The sequence below is a fragment of the Camelus dromedarius genome, chromosome 6, assembly GCF_036321535.1.
Source record: "Camelus dromedarius isolate mCamDro1 chromosome 6, mCamDro1.pat, whole genome shotgun sequence".
Taxonomy (NCBI): Eukaryota; Metazoa; Chordata; class Mammalia; order Artiodactyla; family Camelidae; genus Camelus; species Camelus dromedarius.
Genome location: NC_087441.1, coordinates 11,077,633 through 11,091,443, shown reverse-complemented (window position 1 = coordinate 11,091,443; position 13,811 = coordinate 11,077,633). Strand labels below are relative to the sequence as shown.

The following is a 13,811-nucleotide window of genomic DNA, read 5'->3' as shown; positions in this document are numbered from 1 at the left end:
TCGTCTCTTGATTTTCTAGTTGGTGATTTAGCCAAATTGACCAAATATTGTTATTTTAAAACAACTACAACATTTAAACCACACTTAATTTTTTTTTTTTTTGCCATTTTATGTGGCAAACATAGTCTATCAGTGAAGGAAATTCTGTCCCACAATATCTTAATAGTGTTTCCAAAGATACTGTGGAAGAATTTTTTTCCTTAGTCTTTATAGCTTAATATTAAAACTGCTAATGTATTTTTGAAGCTTTGGAATCTTCATAGTTGGCCAGAAAGGCCCATTTATTGTGTTGTGTACTCATGATTCTTCTGTATTGTGAGTTTATAACCAGAGTTTTTGTTATAAATCAAAGAAAAGGGTATATTTGTTTAAAAAAAAAAAAGCTCACTGCATTAATTGCTTCTGTTACTTACCATTCAGTGTTAATTTAAAAAACTCTTACCAGCAACTTATAAGTTCTTTTCTGCCTTACTCTCAATATAATCATTTTTATAAAATAAAACTATATATAAGATTATTTTATCTATGTTTTTGGCATTGGGGAATAGATGATTTTTAATAAAGAGATGTCCTGCTTTTCACTAATTTTTTTAAACTTTTTTATTGAGTTATAGTTATTTATAATGTTGTGTCAAATTCTAGTGTAGAGCACAATTTTTCAGTTATACATGAACATACATATATTCATTGTCACATTTTATTTTTGCTGTGAGCTACCACAAGATCTTGTATATATTTCCTGTGCTATACAGTATAATCTTGTTTTATCTTTTCTGCATATGCCTGTCAGTATCTACAAATTTTGAAATCCCAGTCTGTCCTTTCCCACTCCTGCCCCCTTGGCAACCACAAGTTTGTATTCTATGTCTGTGAGTCTGTTTCTGTTTTGTATTTATGGTTTTTTTTTTGTTGTTTCTTTTTTTTTTTTTTAGATTCCACCTATATGAGCAATCTTATATGGTATTTTTCTTTCTCTTTCTGGCTTACATCACTTAGAATGACATTCTCCAGGGACATCCATGTTGCTGCAAATGGTGTTATGTTGTCGGTTTTTATGGCTGAATAGTATTCCATTGTATAAATATACCACAGCTTCTTTATCCAGTCATCTGTGGATGGACATTTAAGCTGTCTCCATGTCTTGGCTATTGTAAATAGTGCTGTTATGAACATTGGGGTGCAGGTGTCATTTTGAAGTAGAGTTCCTTCTGGATATATGCCCAGGAGCGGGATTCCTGGGTCATATGGTAAGTCTATTCCTAGTCTTTTGAGTAATCTCCATACTGTTTTCCACAGTGGCTGCACCAAACTGCATTCCCACCAGCAGTGTAGGAGGGTTCCCCTTTCTCCACAGCCTCTCCAGCATTTGTCATTTGTGGATTTTTGAATGATGGCCATTCTGACTGGTGTGAGGTGATACCTCATTGTAGTTTTGATTTGCATTTCTCTGATAATTAGTGATACTGAGTATTTCTTCATGTGCCTGAGGATCATTTGTATTTCTTCCTTGGAGAATTCCTTATTTAGGTCTTATGCTCATTTTTGGATTGGGTTGTTTGTTTTTTTCTTACTAAGTCATATGAGCTGCTTACATATTCTGGAGATCAAGCCTTTGTCGGTTTCATCGTTTGCAAAAATTTTCTCCCATTCTGTAGGTTGTCATTTTGTTCTACTTATGGTTTCCTTTGCTGTAAAAGAAGCTTGTAAGTTTAATTAGGTTCCATTTGTTTAATCTTGCTTGTTCTTTTTAAAAATATTTCAAGCACTGAACAGTCAGCACCTTGCAATAGATCCTTGTGAATTGATACTAAAGGTGTCATTATTTTCCTAATAATGACTTTAAGGAGAAGGTTCTTCAGAAGGATTTGAAGGAACATCTTGTCTTTTTGCAGAATGAACTTACTCGTTGTCTTGGCTGAAAATCCTGTTTAGAAGCATGTGTGTGTGTTGGAGGTGGATTGAGGATCCTTTTCTCATTGGTCTTTGGGTTTCCAAGAAGTTTTTCAAGAGTGCAGTTTTGATTTAGTGCCATATATGATTTCCATGAAATTACTTTGGGTGAAATAATTGACTAATTACACCCAAAATTTGAACCTACTTTTTGCAACCATCATTCCATTTTAATCAGTGTATGTTTGGGAGGCAGGTTTTTGTATGCTTCTGGGTATGGAAAAATTGGAAGCAGTGAGCTTGATAAGGACTCTTGATTGTGCTCAGGAAAGTAGGAGACTTTCATGTTCTTCTAATAGATAAGAAGGTTGAGAAACATTGATCAATGGAGTAGCTAAAAAATGTCTTCATAGGATAGATTCCTAGAATCATAATGATAGTGTCTTTAGTGTAGGTGTGATATTTGAGAAAAGTTTTGAAACTTTGGGTTCAGTATGTTTAGAAGGTTATAATTTGCCATTTGATTTGTTCCTTCATTAGTACAAAAATCCTTTTGTTACATGTTTCAGATGAAGTCTAAGGCATGTTGGCAATGCTTTTACCAAATTTTTTCCTGAATTTGCTTTTCCTTCTATGTAGCTTTTCAACATTATTAAACAATTTTTCTGTTATAACAGTACCTTTTTTGTTTTTTGTTGTTCAAGCTAGTTATGCAGTACTGTTTTGGAACTGAGGTCATTGGCAGTTGAACTGAATGTGTAGAAGTAGCCAGAGTAAATTCTTTCAAATGCTATTTACAGAGACAGATTGTGCAGTACCCAGCACAATGGATGTGCTGGATGTTCATTACCAGCGTCTGGATGTTCATTACCTTATCGTGAGCAATGTTTGGGGGTTTGTATATAGCACTTAAGGTGACATTCGTCTGTCAAGAATTTTAACCTTCTTATTTGCTTCCTTCCCACTCTTCTTTTTTTTCATCAGTGTAAACCAGAATACAAGGTACCTGGGCTTTATGTTATTGACTCCATTGTACGACAATCTCGACATCAGTTTGGTCAAGAAAAGGATGTGTTTGCACCCAGGTTTAGTAATAACATCATTAGCACCTTCCAGAATTTATATCGTTGCCCTGGAGATGACAAGGTATGTTGCTTTTTTTTTTTTAAGTCATTACAATAATTACCCTTTTGGTCTTAATGAGACTCTTCAGATTATCTTGTTATTGTGTTATCATTTACTCTTAGTTATTCTGAATTTGAATATTTAGTTAGTGTACTATTCATGTTCCTTTTTGTTATTAGACTCTTCTTAAACAGAGTGGAAAGATGTAGTTCATTTTGCTGCTGCTTGATTTATTGAAGCAACTGGTGTTAAAGAAAGTGGCTCTAATAAGCTTTTGGAATTATACTAAAAGCTTGTTTATTTACACACAAAACAACTCAGAATTTTGATTTTTCGACTTGAGCTGATATTTATCTATTTAGTGTCTGTGAAAAATGAATTACCAAGCAATTAGTATAAAATAATTAACTGCATTTCCAAGTTCCTTTGTTATGGTGGAATTTTCTTAGTGCTAGAAGCAACACTGCTAGGTCTGCTGGATCTGAATGGATAAGTATTCTATACCGTGTAAAACAGAAGCTTTGGGCCCTGAGGGAGAATAAAAAGGGATTCGTTATCTCATATGTGCTCAAAGTTATTAGAAGCTTATGTATCTAGGATGCTGATTTGGAAATTTAGTGTCCTTTTTCTGACAGTTGATTGCAATGTTGATTAATAGGAAAAAGGAAGACTAGGTTAAGACTCATTCTAAGGAAGAGCCACAAAACTTAAAAGCTCACCACAAATCTTTTACATCCTCTCAAGTGCAAGAAGATTAAGTAGTTTTTATTTTTAATAACTATTACATAGCTGAATCAGAAAAGAAGTCTCATGTGATGGATGGATATGGAGATAAATTTATTATTGTCTCATTCTTTGTAAACGTGTTGGATTTGCTTCTTGAGACAGGTTTTTTCTTTTAATTAGCTTAGGTGCTTCGATAATTCTATGCAGGCAGAAAGAATACTTCTGATTTTTAAGTGACGTATCATAATTGAGTCTTAAAATAGATGCCTTAAAATCCCACCTAAAATAACTCATTTGAAATTTTATATAAACATGTTTTGAAGTAACTTAAACCGTTTGATTTAGAAATTTCACTAGTTTGGACTTGGATTTCTGTCAGTTACAATGAACAAATCAGTCTGGAATTTGTAGACTTCCTAATAATAATGTTTCTCATTTCTAACAAAGTTTAGGGTATAGGGATTTTTTTTTCTTTTAAATAACCATAGTAGGAAAGATTACGTTGAAACTGGTATCTCATTCTGTAAAAGAGAGGCTTTATTTGTTTGTTGGTGGATACCTAGAATGATACTTATCAGATGCTGGCTACTTTTGAAGTACTTGATGAGTATTTTGGGAACTGAAATATTTTTTAATACAAAGCCAAAATATATTAGGCCCTTTCTCAGTGCCCACATCTTAGGAGAAATAGTTAAATCAGAAAGTGTGAAGCATTCTTTGTGTAACTTTTTTACGCTTCATTAGAAATATGAAAATTTGCATGTTAGTTTAGCTTGGATATAGTTTGAAAATATGCCAATATAATACTATAAAGGATTTGAAGATGAACCAGGTATTCTTAAAATTCCTTATTTTGCTGTTATAAAATAGATAATTTAATAGAAGTTTCTTTTTAATACTTAAAATTTAGCCTCTGTTACTTAAATTGTTCTGGTAATGGAGTTAAGTAGCATTACAGTAGTCAGTAACTAATCTGCTTTTATATTATGAATAGTTGTGACAGAAAGTAAATTTGGTTAAATTCTTATGTGAGGATACACCCTCTCTTGTCATTAGTTTTAAAATGAAATTTTTTAAAAAAGTCACACAAGATAGGGAATTTGTCTTAAAGTTACTGTTTTTAAAGAGAAAGTTAAAAATCAACTGTAAATGCTGAGATGAATCCTGATTCTGCCTTAAAATCCTTAACACTATAACCATCTCATTAGAGCTCACATAGAAGGTGAAACCTGGTTGGCATTCCTGCCTTCTTTCTGCTAAATACGCCTTTCATAAGCTTGTATCTCCGTCAAAATGAACATATTTTCCAAGTGAGATAAGGTTAGTAGATGCAAAATTATAGAAACAGTTTCAGGTATGGAAAGTACCATAGAAGTATTTTAATCCATCCTTCCTATCCACTGCCCAAGTAGCCTCTCTATGTAACGACTGTGCTAAGGTTCTGAAAGCAAAAAAATCAAAATACCTTTTTTTTCTTTTTTCCTCCAGAGTAAAATAGTGAGGGTATTAAACTTATGGCAGAAGAATAATGTATTTAAGAGTGAGATTATCCAACCTCTTTTGGATATGGCAGCAGGGATTCCTCCTCCAGTCGTCACACCTGTTTTGGCCAGTACTACTGCTGCTATGAGCAATACCCCAGGTATGTTGCTCTGATAGAGATTATATTCAGAATGGTCTACTCGTATGTGTCAGATGATTATTCAGATATGAAATAACAATTTGACAGTGCAGGAGAATTTGTCTAACGTCTGGTAAATGAAAAGAAATGTAATTTGAAGGAAGAATAAAATTAAATTATTTGTATAATTCTTTTCTGAAAATTAAATAGCTAAGTTTTTTAAATCCCTAGACACATAAATCAGCTGGGGAAATTGGTGTGTCAGTTAAGTTTTTTCCTGATTTAGACTTTCTGTAATCTTTTAAACTTTGCATATAAATCAATTTGATATTCATAGTAAATTGAGGGTACTTAATACTTATAGAGAACCCTGAAAAAACTTAATCAATAGAACCAAGAAAATTTTGCAATAATCTCAAAATTATGGGGTTTTGAGGAAAGTAGTTAAATGATATTTGAAATTTTTTATTGTTATCTAAGACTTACATTTGTTAACATTTTGATATATATTTAGTTTTTGGTATGTGTGTACACACACACTTTTGAACAAAAATAGCTTTATGTTTTACACACTAATAATTTTTTCATCAAAGATTGCATTTTGACTGTTTCCTTATGTCATTTAATTTTCTGCTTTAGTAAGATTTTTAATGATTTTCAATGATTTCCAAGTATTATAGGCTCTTTTAAAGTAGGAGCTTAGCTAATTGAGAACAAGTATGGGTAGCTCTTTTTGGTGTTTTTTTTCCTTAACCTACCTAATTCTGTAGTGGTTTTTCAAAATAGAGACAATAAAATTACATTAATATAAATTTTTACATATTTTATAAAAGTGGCAGAACAACTCTCTCTCTACCTTTTCAAGTCTTATTTATTTACTAACATTTATTGGGGTGGGTTTGATGCCTTTTCTAAAAGGAACTCCTGTGACACCTGTTACTCCAGCCAATGTGGTTCAAGGTTTACCTGATCCGTGGGTATCTCAGATAACAAATACAGATACACTTGCAGCTGTAGCTCAGATCTTACAAAGTCCTCAAGGCCAACAGGTGAGCAGCTTTTTTGTTTTGTTAGCAATGATTTATAACTCATTATTTTCCTAACGTATTGTTTCATTATGTACCACCTAAAGAGTATGTGTTTATTTTGTAAAAATGACCACACTATGTATGGTACTCTGTAAGTTGCTTTTTTTTTTTTCATTTAGTAAGGCATTATGAACACTTTTATGTCATTAAAGATTACTTTATAAATTATTGATTCTACACGAAAATACTGATTTAGCACATAGTTTATGCTGAACATTATTAGGTGCTATTGTTACTGCAGTAGCAAGGCAGGGAGACCTTCTTTGGAGAAGATATCTTTCTATCTTAGGGGAGACAGACAAACGTTATTTAAATAGTGATATATGACTTAAAGTAGGGTAAATCTGTAGAGTGACTAGGTTTGGGGGAAGACGTCAGAAGTAGAATAGCCAAGAAAAGGCATCTTTGAGAAACTGCCTTTTATCCTCTATGTTCTTCTTCTCTGCACCTGCCTTATTTCCTTTCTTAGCACTTATAATACCTTATATAATTTACTTTGTTCTGTCTTTTCCTACTGGAATGCATACTCTTTAAGGGCAAGGATTTTTGTCTGTTTTGTTCACTGCAGTATCTCCAGTATCTAGGTTATAGGTAGGTATTCAGTATATTCTTGTGGAATAGATGAATGATGTATAGAGGCATAACAGTGTTGGTTATAGACAAGATATTTTAGAATTAAGTTGTCTGGAGGATAAGATGTACTGTGCATGTAAATTATTAGTGACAGAGTTGAATTGGTAGACCTAAGTGTGAGATCTGGGTTTCAAAAGATACAAATGGTGGACTGAGAAATAAAGGCTTCATATACTAAGCAGTAGGGAATTGCCAGAGACTTTTATGTTGAAGTCACATGATATGAACAGTAGTTGAATGATGAGAGAAGAATCTAGAGATACAGAGTATTTTTCTTTTGGTACTAGTGATAATGGAAAGAAAGTAATGAATATGTGAAAAAATTGTAAGGTTGTGGACTCTCTAAAAGGAAAATCTCAAAAAAAAAAAAAAGGAACCATTCTAATGGTTTTAAAAATGTAAAAATCAGTTCATTTATAGTCTTAGATGGGATTGAGTTTCTACATTTTTGGGACAGTTAGGAAACCAAATTGGATGTTAGGTTAAATTAATGGAATTACTAATTTTTTGTGATAATGATATTTTAGAAATAATTCATAAAGCAAATGTCATTTTAAAAGATACATTAAAAAATACTTTTGACAGGAGAATGGATTTTCCAGAAGAGTAGTATCAAGCGTCAAGAAGACACAGTAATCTATAAAATATGAAGTCAGAGTAGAGGAAAAAGTAGGATCCTTTAGAGGTTTGAACCTGGGTGACTGAAAGAATAACAGTGCTAAGGGGGGAAAGAGGAGGTGTCAGTGAGAGCAGTTAAAATGTGTGAAGGAGAAACGTGACATTTCCTTCCTTCCTTCTTCCCTCCTCTCCCTCCCTCCTTTTGTTCATCCATCCTGTTCTGAGCTTCCTAGTGCAGTAACTCAACTGTCATTTTTTTTTTGTATTTTCTTTACTATGACATTAGTAGTTTGTTGTAAATGTTTACCTGATAAGGTAAAGACTAGTTTGTTTCTTAATGCAGCTGTTTTAGGTAGGCATGACATTATTTTGTTTACTGTCATCTTGCATGTTGTTTGTACCTTCTCCCACTGTAAATTGAACTGTACTTAGATGGTGCAGATGTCTTGCTCAGCAATAGCTTTGCTGTTTTTATTTTTCTATTCTAAACAGATAAGTTTCTGATTTAACTTGAGTTTAGATCTTGAATAGGAAAGTGTTAATTATTTCTAGAATGTATGTAGGGTCTGCATAACTGAAATAGCTTCAGGATTTTCCTATTTCTAATTTTTAAGAGAGGGGTGAACAGGGGGAACAGATTTCTTTCAGCTCTTCTTGACACTGTTCACCTTTGATTTCCTTAGTTTCAGACTGCTCCAAGGGACAGATTTTTTTTTTCCTGTTTTCAGGAATATGTTATCGGATGGTAAAACTGAACAAGAGCAAAAGCAGTTGTTGTAAGTGCCTGTCCTTTTTACAGGGATTAAGGAGCTAATTGAAGAAGGGATGAAAAGCTTAGTGAAAAAAATCAGTCTGTTTGTGATGAGTTCTTTATCTGTTTATCATAGTATGATCATTTTATTTTGTTTAAAGTTCTCTGACTTCAGAAGCAAGACAGACTTATTAAAGGGTGTATTATATATGGCACACACACATAAAATCTTAATTTAAAAAAATTGTTTTGAGTTAGTATATATTTTTTCTTGATCTCCAGACTGTAGAGTGATAAATTTTATTGACTATAAGTTTTGGATGGGCATTCTTATGGATAAAACCCAACCCCTGTTTGTACTAATTTTTTTTTTTCACCCTTCAGCTACAGCAGTTAATACAGACTTTACAGATACAGCAGCAGAAGCCTCAGCCTTCCATCCTGCAAGCCCTGGATGCTGGTCTTGTCGTTCAGCTCCAGGCTCTCACAGCACAGCTCACAGCAGCTGCTGCAGCAGCCAACACCCTTAATCCCTTGGAACAGGGAGTGTCTTTTAACAAGGTAGAAATTAAGATAACAGGACCTGTTTTGTATGAAGAGTTAAATTTTCTATACTATCATATAGATTCTAATTCTGTAAATTATATTTTCTCATAGAACTATTTTATAATTTAACATCCACTGTATCATGTAAGATGTAGATCTTACAAAAGGTTAAAATTTCCAAACGAAATTGAGTAATTTTATAATTTACACTTGAAACATTCTTTTGGCTAGAGATAACTGGTCAGTAAACTTGTGTATTTACTGTTAAGGCATATTATTATTTTTTGAAATTTCTCATTTCTTTTACGGATGTTACAAATATATTAATTAGGGTGTCTGCCCTATAATTTTAACGTGCTAAACTTAAAACTGTAAAGGATGTGAAAGTTCACAGGAAAGCTTCTTTACATAATTTGTCATGATTTGTTTTGCTTCATAAAGCAGTGTCTGTCAAAATGCTTTAAAGAAAAGTAAAGATCTGCTCAAATAAAATTTATAGTGTAGCATAAAATGATGAAATATATACATATTAAATGATAGAGATGATTAATGGGATGTCATTGACCTTCAGAATAGCATTCATAGCTTTTATTTGTGTGGAGCACTTTTACATTTGTTTCTTTCTCTCTCTCTGTTTTTTTTTTTTTTTTTTTTTTTTCCCCCACCTAGAAGTTGATGGATAGATTTGATTTTGGGGAAGATTCTGAGCATAGTGAAGAACCCAAAAAGGAAATTCCAACTTCTCAACTGTAAGAGTTATGTTTTTCTTAAAAGCCATCCTTTTTTCTCTTACCTTTATAAGCATTGGATAGGATGTTGCCATCTGAGCTGCTTAGTCTGCTTTGAGTTGAGCTTTTGACCGCTAACATCGGAAGGATGGTGGAATTGCTGCTTGTTGCCTCCCTGTATTGACTCTTTCTAAGGAAATTTGAAAACAGCTGGGATATATCAAAATTTTTTATTGGAAAATTGGTGTGTTGATAAATCTAGTGATATTTTCTGTATCTCTATTAAACTTTTAAATTATTTAACTCAATTGTAAGTATATTTGAAATAATAGGAAAGAAGCTTGCTTTTAGTGCCACTGGTCACTTCTAGGAAATACACTAAATTCTGGGAGTATATCAGACTAATCAGAAGGAAAAAGTAAGAGTTGTAGGTGTTTTGTTTTTAAAGAAATGGGTTGTATGTTTTTATTTAGATTAGCAATTCCTCCCCTCCCCAAACAATTCTGCATAGCCCTAGGTTCTGGGTGGGTTCATGAGAGGACCAGTGGGAAGGAGGTTTTTGGAGAATAGGGGTTGGAAGGTGGGAGAATAGGAATGAGATGATGAGTGGGAAAGCTTCTGGGAATCTTCTTTCAGAGGTCATGAGTTTTTTATATTGTGGCAATATATTAAATATATATTTATATAATATATGAAAGTGCAGATAATATGCTTATGATACTCTACTTGAAAAAATTAAAAACTAGTATTTTAGATTGTGAATTATAAAGTTAGAAGAAGCATTTGAGATCATTTGTAACATGTCCTGAACAATGTTAAGAATCTCTTTTAATAGTCCTGATAGTCCTAATAGTCCTGGTTTTTCTCCATTGCTTTAATGCCTTCTATGACAAGAAGTTAAGTAGTTATTAATATTGTATGATCTTTTGTTACTGAATTCTATTTGATTTGTTTTCTACACATTGATCCGTTTTGCTTTCTGAAGCAAGGAAACAAATTTGCTCCATTATCTTTTGAGACATAGCCATTCAGTATTTGAAGATAGGTATCATTCTTCCCCTTAGGTTTATTTGCTCCAGATGAAGTACACTTTTTTTCAACTGTTTCAAGACTTCTCACCATCCTGATTGCCCCCTATGGGATGCCCTCTTTTTTGTTCATGTCTTACCTTGTGGCACCCAGAATTCCAGGTGTATTCCAGGTGTGAATTTCCCAGAGTATAGTTAAATTATTATTACCTTTTATCTAAACACTGTTTCTGTTAACATACCTAATAATGTGAATGCTTTTCTAAAGAAAGCAGATTAGTTTTATATGATCAGTTTTGATTGTAGATTTCACATGTACTGATGGATCGACCATTTTCCCCACTGTCTCATAGTTAAAGAAGGAGTTAAAGAGTGACAATGTTTGAATACTTTCAAGCATTTTTATAAATGTTTTGAGATTTTCTTAAAGTGCTCTAATGTGAAGAGTACTAATTTATATGTATTTAATAGTGTGAGACAGTAATATCAGATCTTCATCAGAGTATCTCTGATGTACTATCTATTGAAACACTATTGAATAGTATATTTCTATTTTAACATATTAATGTTCTGAGGTATTCTATTTTCTGTGTTAATATTTGTAAAGTAAAAATTACAGTAGAGTATGTTCCATTTAATTGGCATTTTGGGGTGTTCTTTTTGAACATTCAGTTATTTTCATATTATCTTTATTAGATTTTAAAATGTATATCCACTTGTTTTTCCTTTTAGTTCTCATGTTTCGGAATCTGTGAACAATTCCATTTTTCATCAGATAGCAGAACAACTACAGCAGCAAAATCTTGAGCATCTCAGACAGCAACTCCTGGAACAGCAACAGCCTCAAAAGGTTTATAACCCCCTCTTGTGGTCTCTAGAGTTACTGCTATATATATTCTATCATTTGGTTTTTTTAAATTATGGTGATTTTTTTCACCTTCTTATTACTAGGAAGATCAGTCTTCTCAGGACCTTTACTTTTTTTTTTTTTCTGTAATCAAAATGTGTTCTGACAACTTACGAATCCACTGAGAACATTTTAGAAATTAATTTTATATATTGGAAGTAGAGAACAGAAGACAGAGATGGTGTTTCACTATTTACAACTTAGAGCTTTCCTCTCTTCTCAGTTCCCTGTCAGGCAAGGTCATGATGTTGCTGTTGTTGATGGTGAAGGTAACGAAATAGAGTGCTACCTTTAATTAGCTGTTAGTATGTGGCAAGAACCTTATTGGGCTTGATTACATTTAACGCTTATGAGATAGGCATTCTGAATCTCATTTATACTCTAGGAAATTGAAACTTAGTGAAGGGAAACATCTAATGTTAAAGTACACCAGTAGTATCATGCATATATCATCAGTCTTCAGACCCCACCATTGTTTTACGTGTAGCTGAGAACTTTTAAACACTTGTGAGGTATGTATAGCATCCCATGGAGTTGTAAGACTCGTCTAAATTTCAGGGATGATAAAATGTGAAGAAAAATCATACCTTCAAGTTGATAAAATATGTCAGATTGTTGTTAGGCTGGGATTAAATCTATTAAAAAGCCTATTTTCTCTATATGAGAAATATTTACGGATGTAAGGCTGTGTAGAACATGAATTTCCAGAAATTCCTTCCCACTCACACTTCTTCCTAATCAAACCTTTTTGGTGCTAATGAATTTAATACAATACCAGAAATATTTTTAAGTATGAGCAGTTCATTGTCAGATGATACCTACCAAGAGGAACAGAGAAGTATCTGGCCTCAGGTAACATCTTCTCTGATGGAGTGCGTATGTCTGTACGAACGTGAGGCAGAACCTGAGTTTCTGTGAAAGAGGTGCAAGTGACGGACTGTGGGAATGTGGAAGAGGGAAGAGCTACTTTAGAAGGGACAGCAAACCTTAGACACGGCTGGGGTCTGGACTTGTCCTTTAATGCAAGTAGTAAATATAAAATGAGTATTGATGTTATTTGTGTGTTGGAACTTGTCCCTGAAATTACGAGAATGGAATTCCGTATCTTGTTTTGAAGAAATAATTCTAATAATAAGTAATTGGAGTAGATATATTATTTTATGTCAAGAAAATAAAAATATATCTGCCCGAGAATTTAGAAACTTGAAGATAGAGCACAGTAAAGAACATTGGGATGTTGTTTAAAGAAAAACACAAGTTGTGACTTAAGGAAAAGAAACAGGTTGTCAGTGATACAATAAGAAACCACAAAGCTGTTACAGAGGAAGGAGGTAGTTGTAATGGGGGAGTTTATTTCAACAGCAGGTTTGTTCAGCTAGAAACGTGTCTTTGTTCTAGTTGCATTTCAGAAGGGTTAGCAGAAGCAGTAGAGGTAGTAGTACTCTGGACCAGCTTCTAATTAACGCCAAGTTACTGAAGTGAAAGCTAATGAAAACTGGAGAGTGATTTTGTTTTAAGATTCTCATCAACCAAAAAAAAAAAAAAGTTGATTGCTTTATACATCATTTTCAGAATTTTAGAAGGTACAGTAATAAGATCTCTCTGAAAGGAATAGACGTTCTTAAAGCTAAGAAAAAAGGGAGTAGTGAAGAAAAAATTCCTCAAAATAAGCAATGAAGAAAAGGGAATAGTGAAGAAAACAACTTTTCTAATGCATAAGGTGATTAGTATTTAAAACCTATGCCAAACTTAAAGTTGGAAAGTGTGTATCAACAGAGTAACAATTACATTTAATAAATTGTGTAATTGGCTCTACCAAACCAGTTGCCTTTAGTGTATTTAAGATAGGATGAAATATGCAGAAAAATTAAGCATTCTTCTTTAGCAGTAAGCTCAGTGTGGCTGCCTAAGAGTTACTATAGTGTCTTAGAGAAAAGACTGGGATTGCTCTTGCCACGCTGTTCATTGCAGCCTTGACCACGCGTGGATATGGGTTGAGGTCTTATCTAACGATAGAAAACCAATGGAAAGCAGCAGGAGCACTTTCTGAGAATGGTCCAATTGTGAAGGGACTAACAATCATGTCATGAGGAATGATTTCTGTTGTGTTGAGTAAGTTGGAGTTCATGATTTTGATAATTGTTTTATCG

General features: G+C 33.2%; 1 protein-coding gene across 12 annotated transcripts in view; it reads left to right on the top strand.

The window, feature by feature from the left end:
• SCAF8 (SR-related CTD associated factor 8) overlaps positions 1–13,811 on the top strand; it is a 200,033-nt gene that overhangs the window by 40,821 nt on the left and 145,401 nt on the right. For 11 of the 12 annotated variants that reach the window (XR_010381211.1, XR_010381210.1, XR_010381209.1 and 8 more), the window contains 6 exons: positions 2,875–3,036; positions 5,230–5,383; positions 6,281–6,411; positions 8,837–9,013; positions 9,668–9,747; positions 11,487–11,604. Coding sequence is in view for 8 of the 12 variants with exons in the window: in XM_031456601.2 (XP_031312461.1) it covers positions 2,875–3,036; positions 5,230–5,383; positions 6,281–6,411; positions 8,837–9,013; positions 9,668–9,747; positions 11,487–11,604 (822 nt within the window). In the remaining 4 variants the exon portion in view is untranslated. The remainder of the gene's footprint in view (positions 1–2,874; positions 3,037–5,229; positions 5,384–6,280; positions 6,412–8,836; positions 9,014–9,667; positions 9,748–11,486; positions 11,605–13,811) is intronic. The other variant, XM_031456602.2, reaches the window with a different exon arrangement.